At 41.8% G+C, this 16,421-nt stretch overlaps 1 protein-coding gene across 1 annotated transcript; it reads right to left on the bottom strand.

Moving 5' to 3' along the window:
* Positions 1-13,322: 13,322 nt before the first annotated feature.
* Positions 13,323-16,023, bottom strand: LOC149164875 (expansin-A10-like). Its single transcript, XM_089432190.1, has 4 exons — positions 15,868-16,023; positions 15,616-15,735; positions 15,022-15,334; positions 13,323-14,103 (listed from the first exon to the last, which is right to left on the bottom strand). Exons 1-4 carry the CDS (start codon positions 15,869-15,871, stop codon positions 13,797-13,799), a joined length of 744 nt encoding a protein of 247 aa, XP_089288316.1. The 5' UTR covers positions 15,872-16,023; the 3' UTR covers positions 13,323-13,796.
* Positions 16,024-16,421: the final 398 nt, after the last annotated feature.

Genomic DNA, 16,421 nt, shown 5'->3' with positions numbered 1-16,421 from the left:
TGGAGGTCGCATATATATAAGTGACGACTTGATGGAGGAAAGGGGAATCGAATTCAAGCAAGTTCAAGTGAGAAGAAATACTTGGGCGAGCAAGGAAAATAGAAAACAAGGAACGGAAAGGTGCAAATGGACCAAGGGCTGTAGTGCCGAGCCAAGGTGAATGAGTTTGCAGGTTTCGCGTGGTTGTTATGGGTGGACGAGCTGCAGGTGGGCACTCCTTCCCGAAGGATGAGTCGCAGCTGGGCGCTCCTATCCGACCCAATAGGCGAGCTGTAGTGGGCGCTCATGCCCAACCTGGTGAACAAAGTGCGAAGGATGGACCTGATGGTGTGGGTGCTCCTGCCCAATGGTGAGCTACGGAGGACGACCTAAGGTTCGTTGTCTCTTCCCATAGACGAAGTGGGAAAGGGAGACCTGGTGGAGTGGCCGCTCTTGCCCTGCGAGCTATGGAGGATGACACGATGTGGGCGCTGATGCCTAAGATGAGTTGCGGAGGGTGACACGATAGGTGGGTGCTCCTTCCCAAAGACTAGCTACGGAGGGCGACACGGGGTGTGCACCTCTGCCTAGACAAGTTGCACGACATGAGAGAACATATGCACTACTGACCAGAAGGGAAACCCAACTTTGTGAGGTGTGCGACCTCACACGAGCAGGCCAAGTTGCTGAAATTTGGCATATTTGCTAAGGTGAATTTTGGGGTTCTCGGCAAAGGTTGTACTTGTAAAAATATTTGTAAAAGATTGTTTTCTTATCATTGGGCAGACTCAAATCTGGGAGTTTCCCCTCCCAATAAAAGAAAGTTATCCATTGTGCATATTGATAAAATGATGATGATGTAAATGTTATTCTGTTGTGTAAATGATGAATTCTTAGTAGAATTGAAGAAAAATTTATAAGTGATAAATGTTAGGCGTAGCCCGTACTCATTAGTATTGGTGAAAATAAAGTGGGTAGCGGTGCCACACCTACCTATGGGTGCTTGAAAGACCACCGCCAGGATAGTCTTGGGGTGTGATGGGCGTTTTAGCAAGTCGTCACATCCCAAGGGTGACACAAGATTCCATGCAAAGATGTTGACAGGGCGGGTCGGCTGGACCAAGCCAAGCCCCCTCCCCATGTCCAAGTGCTTGTATAAGTATGTAGAGGGCGAGAGTGGAAGGAGCATCAGACAACCTCAACCGCAGAGCTTCACAACTATCAGGTTAGCAGAGGAGCAAAGCCAAGTCACACGGGATGAGCCCGCAGGCCGAGCAAAAGTAACATGACACAATGCATAGGTAAGAGTGCAGGTGACCGCCGCAGGCGAGTCGACCCGACATTACACTTGGGTACAGAAACATGGTAATGTAGTTGCCCTTGGGTGGGGCTGAATGCTGAGGTTTGCACAATGGGTGCGGCAGACATAAGTGCCAAGAGAAGGGGGAGTCTGCGGTAGAACACAACATTGAGCGCAGACGTGTTGGGCAGCTCAGACTTGTGACAAGTGTGCGGAGAAGCGATCGGGTGAAACAATATTGCGACGAGCTGTGGTCAGGTCCTGCAACAGGCCGACTGACCAAGCATCTCACCTACTTGTGTTGTATTTTCTAAAATCGGTTGAGTTTTATCTCCTGACATATTGTAAAATTTGTAGAATTATTATATACTTGATAATTACATGAAAGATGTGTCTTGTGCATTTGTTCTTGTTGTGAATGTTGTTTAAGATATTCCACACTTAAACTGAATAAAAAGATGAAAGATGAATGTTATAGGTGTATTCTGGAAAATGGTAAAGAAACTAATGTGTTGAAGCATTTAGCCGGTGCGGCATGTTTCTCAATAAGGGAGAAAATAATTGGGGTTGAAGTATTAGATTTGTAGATGATATCAGAGTTTATTTGGAAAACAAAAGAAGTGATACAGCTGCACTTGGTGACAATGGTATCAAGAAGCCTTGAAGATTGAAGTTAATACTTCGTGACAGTTGATATCTGTGGTAGCAGTTGGTATTGGGTTTTTAAGCTGATGACCGTTGAGGGTAAAGAGGGTATTGAAAACTTGCCTAACGGATGAAGATGGTCGAAAGAGAATTTCAAAATCTTGAAGACATGACAGATTATTGGAAAGACGAGACGCAAAAACACTATGAAGCTCTTGTGCAAGAGTGGGAACTCTTGATACATATGGGGGATAAGAGAGTGGACATGCAGAAGGACTTGAGTAATCTTCATGGAAGGATTGATGAACTCAATAAACTTGATGAGAAGATACGACAGGGTGATTGAAGACTCCAAGAACTCATGGGTGAACGAGCTTGACTAAGGGAAAAAAGCACCATATTGTAGGAGAAAGTCAACGGACTTGACGACGACATTAAGAGGGACTTTCTTGGTTGAAATCCCATTGTGATAGAGCAGGATGACCTCGATTACATTGATAGACTTGGGGACTATCACCGAGCCATGAAGGAAGATGTTCAGGCAATTGGGTCACTTCAAGTGGAAGAAGTCAATGTGTGTCAAGTAGGTGCACTTAAGAAGAAAACGATGGAGGAGAAGCTTGATGGAGTTAAAGCTAGACAAGGATCGAACTTCTTAGATGAACCAAACAGGGATTTGAAGTACATTAAGAAGGAATTCAGGTCAAAATATAAGTCGAAAGACTCTTCTAAGGTCGAGTTATTGAAGAAGGTTGCAGAGATAAGATGCAAGATCAAGCCTAGAGAGGATGGTGATGCCTTAAGGTTGAGTTTTGTGCAGGTAACCATACATGGCAAGAATTTTCCTGCATTGGTGGACACGGGGGCTACACATAGCTTCCTTAGCAAGAAAGCATCAACATCTTTTAGGAAGAAAGCTGAAGTGGGGAAAGAGTTGAGTGATTTCAAAGCTGTGAACTCTACCATGAAAGCTATGATATGTGTTTTGAAGGACACTCAAGTGAAATTGGGTTCATGGTTTGGGAAGTTGGACTTAAAGGTGATTGACTTGGATGATCATACCATGGTGCTGGGGTAGGATTTTTTGAAAGCTGCACAAGCCATACCAATGAGGTACTGAGACATTCTCTTGATTACAGATGGAGACAAACTATGATGGTACCGATGAATAGGAGTTACTTGGGATATAGACCAAGGATGGCTTCAATGACTTTGTATCCAAAGGATTTGAATGTGAAGCATGATTATGTGGAGAAAAGGGGACTTGGATGTATGACTCAAAAAATGAAGGAAAGGAAGATAGTTGACTTTGTTGCGAGAGCTAGAAGGAAAGATGAAGGTGGAAAGGCAGTTGCACACATCTTGAGACACTTGATAGGTTCATCTTCTACGAAGGATCTTCACCATGGAGTTGCAGATGAAGTCTGAGTACTTCTTCAAAGGCAATGGTTGGGGAAGATTATGAAGGTAGGGATTCGGCTGGAATAGTGGATCTTTGAAGGTATGCCATGGGCATATATGACTTTCAGTTGATGAAGACAAGCTTGAGAAGCTTGGTTGTACACATGAGGAAGTTGAATTTATGCACAAGTATTTGAGGACGCAGTATCAATCGGATACATGGGTGGATGAGAGTCAGGGAGGAAACTTCCTGACCCTTCTTTCTAGATAGACCTTGGAGATAGGTGTGTGTAGGTCCTTGATATCAAAGAGGACTGCACCACCCTTACAAGGGGGCCTTGGGGATGAGGCTTCTTTACTTGACAGGTTGATGATGCTTGGATGAATGCAACTGTATGATAGCACATTGGCATTAGCATCATGGGCAGCATGTTGCAGATGAGATGATGGATTATGTCATGGACCTGAGCATGGCTTACTTACATTTTGATGGAGATGGGATGGATTCTTGATCGAGTTGATGTGTGACAGTATGCTGAGAAAAAAAATTGATGATGGCATGAGGAGGTGCATTCTTATTTTTTGAGCGTGACAGTTGGACTGAATACCCGACTAGTTCAAGTCATGGGGGTCAATATTGTACTGAGATATGTTTGAGTTGGGTTGGAGCATCATAGCAGTGGCTTCACATGAGGATGATACATGATGGGGTCAGATAAGATATATGTTGCAGTGGTAGCATGTAGCTTGAGCTGGAGAGACCATACTTCCATGGTGGGGAAGCATGCGGATTGCAACGAATGTGGTTGATGATCATGGATTAAGGAGACTTTCATATTCATGGATACATGAGCCTTTGTGGTTTATGTGAGGATAGATCAGAGATGGGCAGCATAGGCATTTTGGAGATGTTGGGGCTAGCGACACTTTGCGACGATGATGGTGTTGTCGAGGACGACAACCATTTAAAGTGGGGGAGTATGCCATGACCACGAGTTGAGCATGTGTGATGAGCGACGGTGGGAAATGAACTTTGGTTATATCCGATGAGCCAAGATTGTGACAATGAGAGGGTGTGTTTGGTTAAACGCACCCCGGCGAGTGTGCGACGACGAGTTGCGATGAGCTACATGGAGAGTTGAAAAACTGAGATTGGGAAAATCGGCCAAGCATGAGCACGTGTGACAAGTTATAAGAGGTGTCGAAAAAGTGACGAGTTGGGGTCGATGTGTGGAGAGGATGAGTTGGCAGGATGACGTGTGGAACGTGGACGAGTTGGTTGACCAACACACCCTTTCATATTTTTCATGGGCAAGTTGTGTGGTCGGCTTGGGCAGGCCGACCTGCCTTGACACATGGAGAATGGGTATATATTGATGGCAACTTGGTGGTGGAGAGACATCAAGCGAAGTTCAAGCTTAAGGCATTGAGCAAGAATCTTGGGCGAGTAAGAGGAAGGTCAAAAGAGGAAAGGCAAGGTGAAAGCAGACCAAGGGCCACAATACTGAGCCAAGGAGACAAGGGAACAAGTTTCATGTTTCGGTGGATGAGTTGCAGGTGGGCGCTCCTGCCCGGTGGACAAGCCGCAGGTGGGTGCTCTTGCTCGGTGATGAGTTATGGAGGGCGACCTGACCCGAAAAGGTGGGCACTCCTAGCTGGCGATGAGCTACGGTGTGGAATAACTTTGGAGGCTGTGACAAGTTGCGGAAAAGTGCCGAATTGCAACGAGCTGCAGAGGATGACCCTGGGTGGGTGCCTCTGCCTGAGGGCAATCTACATGAAACAACACGGGCGTAGGCTACCCTGAACAACAGAATGTGGGCACTGCTGAAAGGAAGGGCGACCCGACCTAGTGTGGTGGGTGACTCGGCACAAGCAAGACAAGCTGTTGTAAATTAATAGATTTTATAAGGTGAATTTGGGGTTTCTTGGCTAAGGTTGTACATGTAAAAATATTTGTGAGAGACTGTTTTATTATTATTGGGTAGACTCTAATATGGGAGTTTCCCCTCCCATTAAAAGAAAGTATTTCCATTGTACATATTGATAAATGAAGAACACGACCCCATCATCATTTACACAGATGAATTTGTATCACCTGCTAAGAACTCATGAGAAAATCTCTTATCCTTCTTCAAAAGGTCTATCAGTGGTGATGTCACTTTGGATGAAGAAGTGTCGTATAACATTTGAAGACTTGAAGAAGAGGATGGTTACAACACCGATACTGAAGTTATCGGACTTTGAGAAACCATTTGAGGTACACACAGATGCTTCAGATTTTGTGATAGGAGGAGTTCTTATGCAAGATGGGCATCTGGTGGCATATGAGAGTTAGAAGTTGCAGGATAGGGAACAACGGTATCCGGTTCATGAGAAAGAGATGACTACGATCATCCACTATTTATAGGTATGGAGACATTACTTGATTGGGAAGCATTTTGTTGTCAAGACTGAAAACATTGCAACAAGTTATTTTGCATTACAACCAAAGCTATGAGCAAAGCAAGCTTGTTGGAAATACTTCTTGGCAGAGTTCGACATGACTATTGAGTATAGACCGGGTAGACTCAATACAGTTGTAGATGCCCTTAGAAGGAAGGGACAATTAGAAGCACTTGAGGAGGAAGAAGACTGGGAAGAACAAAGTAGGAGTTGAGTACAGATGATTGATGAGATGCAGAATAGACTTTGGGCAAGCATTGAGATAGATACTCAATCATAGAGCATTGTGAAGCAGGTGAAGGAAGGACACGAAGGTTTTTTCTACGAGATGGACTCTTGTTCTTTGGGAACCGATTGTACATTCCAAAGTCATCTGGACTTAGGAGACACCTTTTGAAGGAGTGCCACAATTCTCCATGGGCTGGCAACCTAGGGAAGCGTCGTTCTTTGGCATTGTTGGAGAGAGGGTTCTTTTGGGAGAAGATGTGGAAGGATGTAGAGGAGTATGTGCATACATGCATTATTTGTCAATTGGAAAAATCGGATAACCAGAGGCAAGGAGGATTGTTGCAGCCTTTACGGATTCCAGAGAGACCATGGATGAGTCTTTCGATGGACTTCATCACTCAGTTACCATAGGTACATGGGTATAATGAGATTATGGTCGTGGTCGATAATTTTTCCAAGTATGTTGTCTTCATTCTGACGAAGATACCATGTGGAGCTGAGAAGACTACTTTTATGTTCTTCAAACATGTTGTGAAGTATTGGGGAATGCCATTAAGTATCATATGAAACTGAGATCTGTTATTTACAGGCAGATTTTGGACCACTTTGTTCAAGTTGGTTGGGACAGAGTTGCTGCAGAGTTCGAGTTACCATTCGTAAACAGATGGGTGGACTGAATGAATTAATGCACTGCTAGAGGACTACTTGAGACATTATGTGATGGTTGATAAGAATAATTGGCCTGAACAATTGGATGTGGCTCAATTTAGCAACAATATGCAGAAGAGTTCTGAAACGAGTATAGTCCATTTAATTTGGTAAATGGACAGGTGCCAGTTGCTCCACACACCTTGTTATCGAAAGGTTTTTTGAGGAGTCCACATGCGAAGAGATCATGATAGCATGAGAGGAGACCTTAGAGTTGGCACGGGTGCACTTGCATGAAGCTATAAGGAGGATGAAGAAATGGGCAGATAAGGATAGACGGACACATACTTCAGTGTTGGGGATATGGTTTCTCAAGATCACTGGAGATTATTTCAGCCACCGAAAGGGACTGCGAGATAAAGAAGCAAGTTGGAGAAGTTGCATATGAGTTGGAGCTTCTGAACCACATGTGTTCAAAACATCTTGTGTTCCGTATGAGTCAGCTCATGAGATTTCGACTTCATCCACATCATCCAGATAGGACAAAACCACCGAGGGGACCAACAATGACTGTGGACAGGCCACACCTCGTTCTAGAGAAGATATTGGATCTTCGGACTATGGGTATTGGGAGTACTACATGATGGGAGTTCTTTGTTAAATGGAAGAACGCACCAGAGGAGAGTAGCTATGAGATGGAGAATTCACTGTCGAGGTGAAAGAAGGAGATTGCTGAGTACGACAAAGAGTTGATGAGAGTAGTATGATTGACGAGGATGACAACCTTCTAGTGGGGGAGGATGTAATGCCCCCAAGTCACCATTGCACTTGGGCGAGTCAGGCACCCACACCGGGCACGTTTAACCAACGAGTTGGTGGACGAGTCATCGAGGCCGCGTTTAACAAATGAGCTGGGTGGGGGTGCACATAACCGACGAGTTGGTCGGCCACACTTAGCCGATGATCCGAGGTGAATGCACTTAACCAATGAGTTGAGGGGCGCCAACACGAAGAAATGACTAAGTGTTGGGCGCACACAACACTTCGGTTTATAGGCGGATGAGTTGGATGATGACGAGTTGGGCGCACCACTGAGGTTGACGTATGAGTCGGCGTATTAGATTTATGAGTTGGAGTGAGGGCGGGTTAGCTGGACCAAGCCAAGCCTCCTCCCCACATCCAAGAGCTCGCATAAGTATGCGAAGGGTGAGAGTGGAAGGAGCATCAGATAGCCTCAACCGCAGAGCTCCATAGCTATCAGGTTAGCGGAGGAGCAGAGTCGAGCCATACAGGATGAGCCCGCAGGTTGAGCAGAAGTAACACGAAACAATGTGGAGGTAAGAGAGCGGGTAACCGCAGCGAGTGGGTCGACCCGACACTACACTTGGGCACGACAACACGGTAGTGCGACTACCCTTGGGCAGGGATGCACACGAAGGTTTACACAATGGGTGCAATGGACAAAAGTGCCGAGGAAAGGGGGAGTCTATGGTAGAACATGACGGTTGGGCGCGGACGTGTTGAGCAACTTGGACCCGCGGCAAGTGTGTCGAGCAGCGATCGAGTGAAACGATATTTCGACAAGCTGCGGTCGAGTCGTGCAGCAGGCCAACTGACCGAGCAGCTCGCCTACTTGTGTTGTATTTTCTAAAACTGTTTGAGTTTTATCTCCCGGCATATTGTAAAATCTCTAGAATTATTATATACTTGATAATTACATGAAAGATGTGTCTTGTACATTTGTTCTTGTCGTGAATGTTGTTTAAGTTATTTCGCACTTAAACTGAATAAAAAGATGAAAGATGAATGTTATAGGCATAGTTCGGAAAATGGTAAAGAAACTAATGTGTTGAAGCATTTAGCTGGTGCCGCACATTGCTCAATTCGAAAAAAAAATAATTGGGGCCGTGACAGATGGTATCAGAGCGGGAATAACATTTACATCATCTTTATTTATCAATATGCACAACAAAAATACTTTTGTTTAATGGGAGGGGCAACTCCCATATTAGAGTCTACCCAATAATAATAAAATAGTCTTTTACAAGTATTTTTTTACAAGTACAACCTTTGCCAAGAAACCCCAATATTCACCTTAGCAAATCTATCAATTTACAACAACTCGACTTGCTCGTGTCAGGTCGCCCACCTCATCGAGTCGGGTCGCCCTTCCGTTCAGCAGTGCCCACGTTCTATCATTCAGGGTGGCCTACGCCCATGTCGTGTTGTGCAGCTCACCTTGGGGCAGAGGCGCCCACCCTGTCGGGTCAGGTCTCCCTCCATTTCTCGTCCTCAACTAGAGGCGCTCACCCCGGGTCATCCTCTACAGCTCGTCGCAATTCAACACTTGTGTACAGCTCGTTGTAGCCTTCGCAGTTTTTCCACACCACAGACTCATTCGTACTACGGACATGTCCGCACCGCAGCTCGTCGTTGGGCAGGAGCGTTGACTGTGCCAGGTCGGGTCACCCTCCACAACTCGTCGTTGGGCAAGAGTGCCCACCTATTGCTTGTCCACCAGGCAGGAGCGCCCACCTATAACTCGTTTGCCAAAACCTGAAACTCGTTTCCTTGTTGGCTCGGCTCGGTACTGTGGCCCTCAGTCCGCCGGCAACTTGCCCTTCTTCTTTCGCCCGTTCTCTTACTTGTCCAAGCTTCTTGCTCAATGCCTTATGCTTGAACTTCGCTTGATGTCCTTCTCCAACAGTCGCCACTCATATATATACGTGTCCTCCATGGTTAAGGTGGGTCGACCTTCCTAGGCCGACCACACAATCCGCCCATGAAAAATACCAAAGGGTGCGTCGGTCAACCAACTTGTCCACTTTCCACACGTCGGCCCACCAACTCGTCCACTCCACATGTCGGCCCCAACTCGTCCTTTTTTCGACACCTCCTATAACTCATCGCATGTGCTCCCTATGCTTAGCCGATTTTCCCATTCTCGTTTTTTCGAATCTCCAAGTAACTCATCGAAGCTCGTCATCGCACAACTCATCGGGGCTTGTTTAACCGAACGCACCCGCTCTTCGTCGCAAACTCGGCTCATCGCCTATAACTAAAGTTCGTCTCCCACCGTTGCTCGTCACACATGCTCAACTCGTGGTCGTGACAGGAATTTTTTCATAAGCATTATGGCATGGTCGTGCCAGAGGTCCTCACAATTCTTATGATTGTAAATTTGGGGATAGATTGCCGCGTAGGACTTTTGTAAGTCCATTGTAAACCTAGATAAGAGAGTGTGAAACATACCTATCCACTATTCGAGCTATCTATAGCGACTAAATCCTTTCAAATTATATTACTAACACAACAACTTGGTTGAAATATGTAGATCCACACCATTTTCATATACTTAAGGAGTTGTCTTTAGTGTGACTTTTTGGACTCTCAGGTACCAGAATCTAACGAAAAAATTTGAGGTGAAATTTTAATTTGTGTTATTTAAACTGGGTTTTTTATTTTATAGCAACTTGAAAAACCTCTAGGGCACTTCGATTTTGCAGGGGTTACCCATCAAACTTGTGATTTCAATAAATTCCTTCCATATTTTAGAAAAATTAGACCGGAAAAACCCACTAGAAAAACTTCCAAAAAATTTCACTAAAAACAACTTATATATTTAATGGTAGAAAATAACATCAATAAACATTTATGAACTAAATTTACTAATGCAATTCTGCTAATTTACTAATGTAATTCTGCTAATTAATCTTTGAAATACACCCATTGTGATTGAATATGATGTTGTACTTCCCTCTTTATTTCTTTGTGATGGACCCCTATCCTCCGAAAATTGGAACCTACGCAAATTCAAACGCCCTGTTCTCCCGGATTTCGGTTGCCAACGCCCTTTGTGAGCGCATTATATAAAAAGAAAAATCCTAATCTTGCATGTTCTACAAAAATGGATTCACGAAATCCGGCGAGAGCTCCCAACACCGTTGTTCGTAAAATGGAGAGTAGAAAAAGACAATTGAAAAGCTGTATCCATCACATAATCACCCGAGGGAACGCCTTCCGCGTTATTTCGCTGCAATGAAAAATTGTCTCGCCTTTATGAAATCGCAAAATTACGCGGAGTCATGAGCAGTTAGAGCGAGCCTGCAGGCATATGTCCATGAGATACGGAGGGGTGGCTGTCAGGGGAAAAGCGAAGGTTTGCATGTCATCTATTTTGGCAAGCTGTCAGAAACGATACTGTCTCGTTTTCATACGATATTCTCCTGTTTCTATTTTTCCCAGGCTCTGACAATAAATCATCTCAGGAAAGAATTGAAACTTACTCCAGCTACACAAAATCGTCATTACTGCTCTCAGAATCGTCATCCATGTTCACGCCATGAAAATGGTGGCCCGTCGCAAGAAAAACGACAAAAGTCTAGGGACTGAAGAGTCCCTTTCTGTTTGGGTACACCCATTTTTCGTTGCGCCATCTGACTGGAATCCCATAAGGCAATAGACAATTTACGTCATGTCTGTGAAGCTGGTAGAACCAATCATATGCTCTTGACGCTTACACCTTCACAGATTTTTACAAGATTTTGGAGATAATTTCTTTGAACTACATAACATCACATCCACAGACTGTACATCGCTTTCCGTGCCAGAAACAAATAGTTAGTAGCAATCAAACACCTGAACTAAAGAAATATTTTCCGTTTACAGCGCACAGGACAATGCATAATTATTTCATTATTAAAATGATAATGAACTAAAGAGATATTTTCCGTTTACAGCTCACAGGACAATGCATAACTATTGCATTATTAAAACGATAATTTTAAATTAACCAATTCCGGAATGCATAATTCCCGTTTTTGTGTTGCAAGCAGGGTTGGAATGTCAAATTTGATATATTTACTAAATTTAATGGTTTTTGAAATTCTAGTGCTTTTTTTATTATTTTAACATGGTTTCTGTAATTCAGTGTTTTTTTTATCATTTTAACAAAGAATAATCGGTATGGAGAAAAATTGACTCTATTTGACAGAGAAATCACTTTATAACTAGTAATTTGTAATTCAGTGTGTTTTTATCATTTTAACAAAGAATAATCGGTATGGAGAAAAATTGACTCTATTTGACAGAGAAATCACTTTATAACTAGTAATTTGTTTGTCAAATTTTATCACTAGGTGCAAAGTATTCATGGAATTACAATGATAATTGCTCATGCATTAAGAAATTAAATTTTAAAATTTAATTTAAAATTTAAGATTATCAAAGAAAAATGTTGGCATTATTTTTATATTAATAAATATAATTCCAAACATACCCAAGTTCAAAGTGGGATTGAATAAAATATTATACAAAAATATTTTGAGTAAAAAAATTCAATTTTAAAAAAATTTGGCAGTATACATTAAAACAAAAATCATCCACATGTTCTAAATTTTACCAAATCCACTTATAATTCAAGCTCTTCCTTATTTACCAATATACTTGTAATCCAAATTCTTATTTACCAAATCCACTTGTAATTCAAGCTCTACTTAAGGAAGGATGGTGTTGCTTTCTGGGGAAGGATGGTGTTGCTTTCTGACTACCTTGAGCTTACGTCGATTGCTGATTTCCCGAATAATCGGACGGACATGGGTGCGGTCAAATAATTAGTGGCGCCCATGTCGGTCTGATTCCTGAATATTCAGGGAATCAGCAATCGAAATAAGGATCGCTGACTGACTAGGTTCCTCTTTGAGCTTTGAGCTCTATTAGGGAAGGTAAACCTCAATGCATATAGTTTCCTTAATGTTTTTTATTATTAGAATAAGAAGAAAGTCACATTGAATCAAATTTGATATCTAGGACCCTTATTAAATGCTTATGTGATCCGTTGTTTAGGGATTTTATACCTCAATGCATATAGTTTTCGTAATGGTTTTTATGATTAGAACAAGAAGAAAGTCACATTGAATCAACTTCGATATCTAGGACCCTTATTAAATGCTTATGTGATCCATTGTTTTTAGATTTTATAGTTGATTATAAAGTTTCTTAACTATTCTTTACCCCTAAATATCAATTTTTTTATGATTAGAATAAGAAGAAAGTCATACTAAATCAACTTTGATATCTCAAACCCTTATTAAATACTTATGTGATCCATTGTTTTTAGATTTTATAATTGATTTTAAAGTTTCTTAACTATTCTTTACCCCTAAATATCATTTTTTTTATGATTAGAATAAGAAAAAAGTCACACTAAATCAACTATGATATCTCAAACCCTTATTAAATACGTATGTGATCTTTATGTTTCAAGATTTTCTCAAGGCTCTATTCTTTACCCAACGTTGACCAAAGGAAAGAGATAGATTGGTAGGCTTAATCAAGCCAATCCAATCTGTCACATGGATACATTTTGTAAATATGATTAATTAAGTAATATGTTGAAATGAGATGTGAGTTGAATCTTTATTCACTTTCTCCAATATACTCAGATTTAATTATAAAATTATAATTATAAATTAACAAATTGCCATTAACCAATTGCTGGTGAAAAAAAGACAAAATTATTAATAATTCTTACCCAAAAGGTTTGTTTTCAAAATGTCAGTGCTGATACATCTCCCAACCAGACAATAGAAAAAAAAAAAAAAATCCAAGAGAAGCGAAGATCTCTTCAAAAATTAAGTCAACAGTGCAATTATCCAAATTTCAAAGACAACTCAAATCATCTAGAAACAGAATAAAAATATATAATAGTTAATAGTATGTACAAAACGGCTTGCCCTGTGGAAAAGTCTAATACTCGAAACGCTGCAATATACTATATTTGGAAGTCGCAGCGAAGAAGGGCGGGTGTCAATAGTTCCACCTCTGCCATAAGCCAAGTACACCATAGTCATATACTGATACATACAATATGCTCTAACCGTCAGAGCCACAGAGACGAGATAGAATATACTCTAAATAGGAGTCACCGAGAAGAGCATCCAACAGCATCCCGGATCAAGAATCAGCTCTGCTTTCAGTTAATAAAAATGAACGCGAGCCTCACAGCCACACAAAATCTGACCACGTTGCCGACTTGTTTTTCACATATTTATATACCTAAAGACTCTCTACTTGTACCTTGCACACACAATACACTTGAGTAGTTATCACGGGAGACATAACTAGACATAAGTATTTTTTTTTTACTATGTCAACGTATCTGCGCTCCGGCGAAAGTCTGGCCAAATTGCCAGTTGCTGGGAGCGGCATTGTAGGAAGTAACAGTTCTCCCATCGCTGGTGGTGACTTTGAAGGAGAGGCTCTGCCCGTTGAGGTAACTGTTGCTCTGCCAATTCTGGCCCCAGTTGCGGGACATTGGTTGCCAGCCTGTCCTGGAGCCCTTTATGGAAACCGCGTGGACGTCCCCTGCTCCGCCAACGTTAGTGATGAGGACCAGATTGAAGTACGAGTGCCCGTTCACGGTGAACCGAATTCCGCCTGATCTGTGGCAGGGTACCCTGCACATTCCATGGCAGAAGAAAAATTTACAAATTAGAGAATAACCCAATAAACAACCAACTAAAACAGATCCATAGATCCATATTAACATGGATCTGATCTATTGTGCTTTCCCATCCTTGGGGATTGCTAATTTCAATTACTTTGGAATTTCCACATTTTGATAAACTATCAGGATTGAAAAGCATTCTCTCTATAGTTGTTTTTATCAAAAAAAAAAATTGGACCATTTTCCCATTTGTGTGTCATTTTGAGTAGGGGCCATGCTAATTGTGTATCTTTGCTCAGGGGTTATGCTAATTTTGGGCAACGGTCATGCTAATCTTGTTTGTACCGTTCGAATTTTATCTGATGTTTTGAAAGAGACAAGCATTCACACTTATTTTAATATACACAGTTATTTTAACACTGTATTGCTAGATGCTTTATTATTTTCTTGGAACTTTTTAGCCAATGGAAATTTAATAAAGATTTGCCACAAAATCTAAATAATATAATAAAATTTTAGTATGTAACTTTTCACAATTTGAAATCATACGGTTGATTAATTGTTTTTGCAAATATAATTATGTATAATTAGAGAGATATTGAATTTGTGAGCTTTCACCATCATTAGAGACCAACAAAACTTTTCCAATCTTTTTTCTCTCATAAATAAGGTTTCCACTAAAAACATCTGATGTTTATTAATAAATAAAATATCTAATAAACAAAATATAGACCCATAATTTCATTAACAAACGTAGAGTGTCCACTTAAAACATTAAAAGTGTCCACTTAAAACATTGAACATTTCCATTAACAAACGTAGAGTGTCCATTTAAAACATTGAACATTTCCTGGATTACCATTTTCTATTTTCTATGCTACAGACCGTTATTTCCAAAAACAATTGATCGATAATAATAAAAATTTACCTTTGATACATTACGGGTACGATGCCCGCCCTGAACTTGGCGATATGCTGGAAGACGGGCTCCGAGAGATCGAAATGTTGGAGGGGAGGATTGCACCAACCTCCGTTATTGTTAGGTAGCGCATTGTTTGGTGGGCAAAAGTTGGTAGCAGTGACCACAATTGCGCCGGGAAGGCACCACTGTGGATCATCGTTGCATCTGATTGCAAAGCAGGCTCCGCAGCTGAGACCATTGTTGAAGAGTGCAGTGCTCAGAGCAGCAGTGCTGGTGCCATATCCCTGGCTGTATAGATTGCCATAACCACACGCACCTCCTGCATTTTACATTATAAATGTACTTTTCATGTCAAGCCAATTGGATCCTCAACTTTAATATAAAAAAAATCACAAAACCATTTCCCGTAACTATAAACCACCAACTAAACCACATATAAACCACCCACTAACTATCATTTTCAGTAACTACCCAATCACTATCATTAGTTTTTCAATCTGATAACCTTCTGAATAGACTAACATGGAAAATCTGATAACTTCTGAATAGACTAACATGAAACATGAGAAGCATGGAAGGAAAAAAGGAGCAGGGGCTTACCCATTGTACCAGAAGCATCTCCCCCTCCATAGAAGGTGGCATGGGCATTTGTCCAGCCATGGGCAAATCTGGCCATTGCCAGGAAATTGAAGACAAAAAGTCCTATGAACGCTAGAAATCCTGCAAAAAGAAATTACGTACTTGCCTGTCAGTTCAGAGACAAAAATGAGAGCCTCTAACACTGATCAAATTCATTCAAAACAACACCAGGTAGCAATCTCATTGCAAGAACGAGATGGGTCGCTTTCGTACCCATTACAGAGAGTGACAGAGACGAAGGGCAACTGAAACTTCAAGGCCTGCAGAAAAATGGTCTCAAGCTCAGGACTATGGAGGAATTGTGAGAAGAAGTAGGGAGGGGGGGTGCCTATTAAATAGATACTGGGGAGGAATAACAAGTACTATTAAGTTCCGTAGCCAGACTGCCACAATGAATGCCTCATTAAGGTGCCTTTACAGTGTAAGCTGCAGTCATGACTCAACTAATTGACAGAAGGCCGGTTTCCAGCTCATTTCGGCGGTTTGGATTTCAACTACCTCGGCAACCTTTTTCTCCAGGAATTTTACTGCGAATTTTCCACCGAATATCCATCGATTTCGTCGTCGTCTCCACGCCGGGATTCGGTTCCTCGTGGAAAATAGGGAATGCCCCACCACAACTTTAACGATGAAGAGCACATGCTTCCATTATGAATGTATCCAAACCAACCATGATAAAAGTAATACTTCCATTAAAGTACGTGCACAGTTTCTCAGTATCATTGGTTACTTTCCGTATCTACTGCACCTAAATAATTTTTTTGTTA

Source organism: Pinus tabuliformis, chromosome 5_1 (assembly GCF_031772625.1).
Source record: "Pinus tabuliformis cultivar Carrire ecotype Pingquan chromosome 5_1, CPIR1, whole genome shotgun sequence".
NCBI classification, from domain to species: Eukaryota; Viridiplantae; Streptophyta; class Pinopsida; order Pinales; family Pinaceae; genus Pinus; species Pinus tabuliformis.
This window is presented reverse-complemented; position numbering and strand designations above follow the sequence as displayed.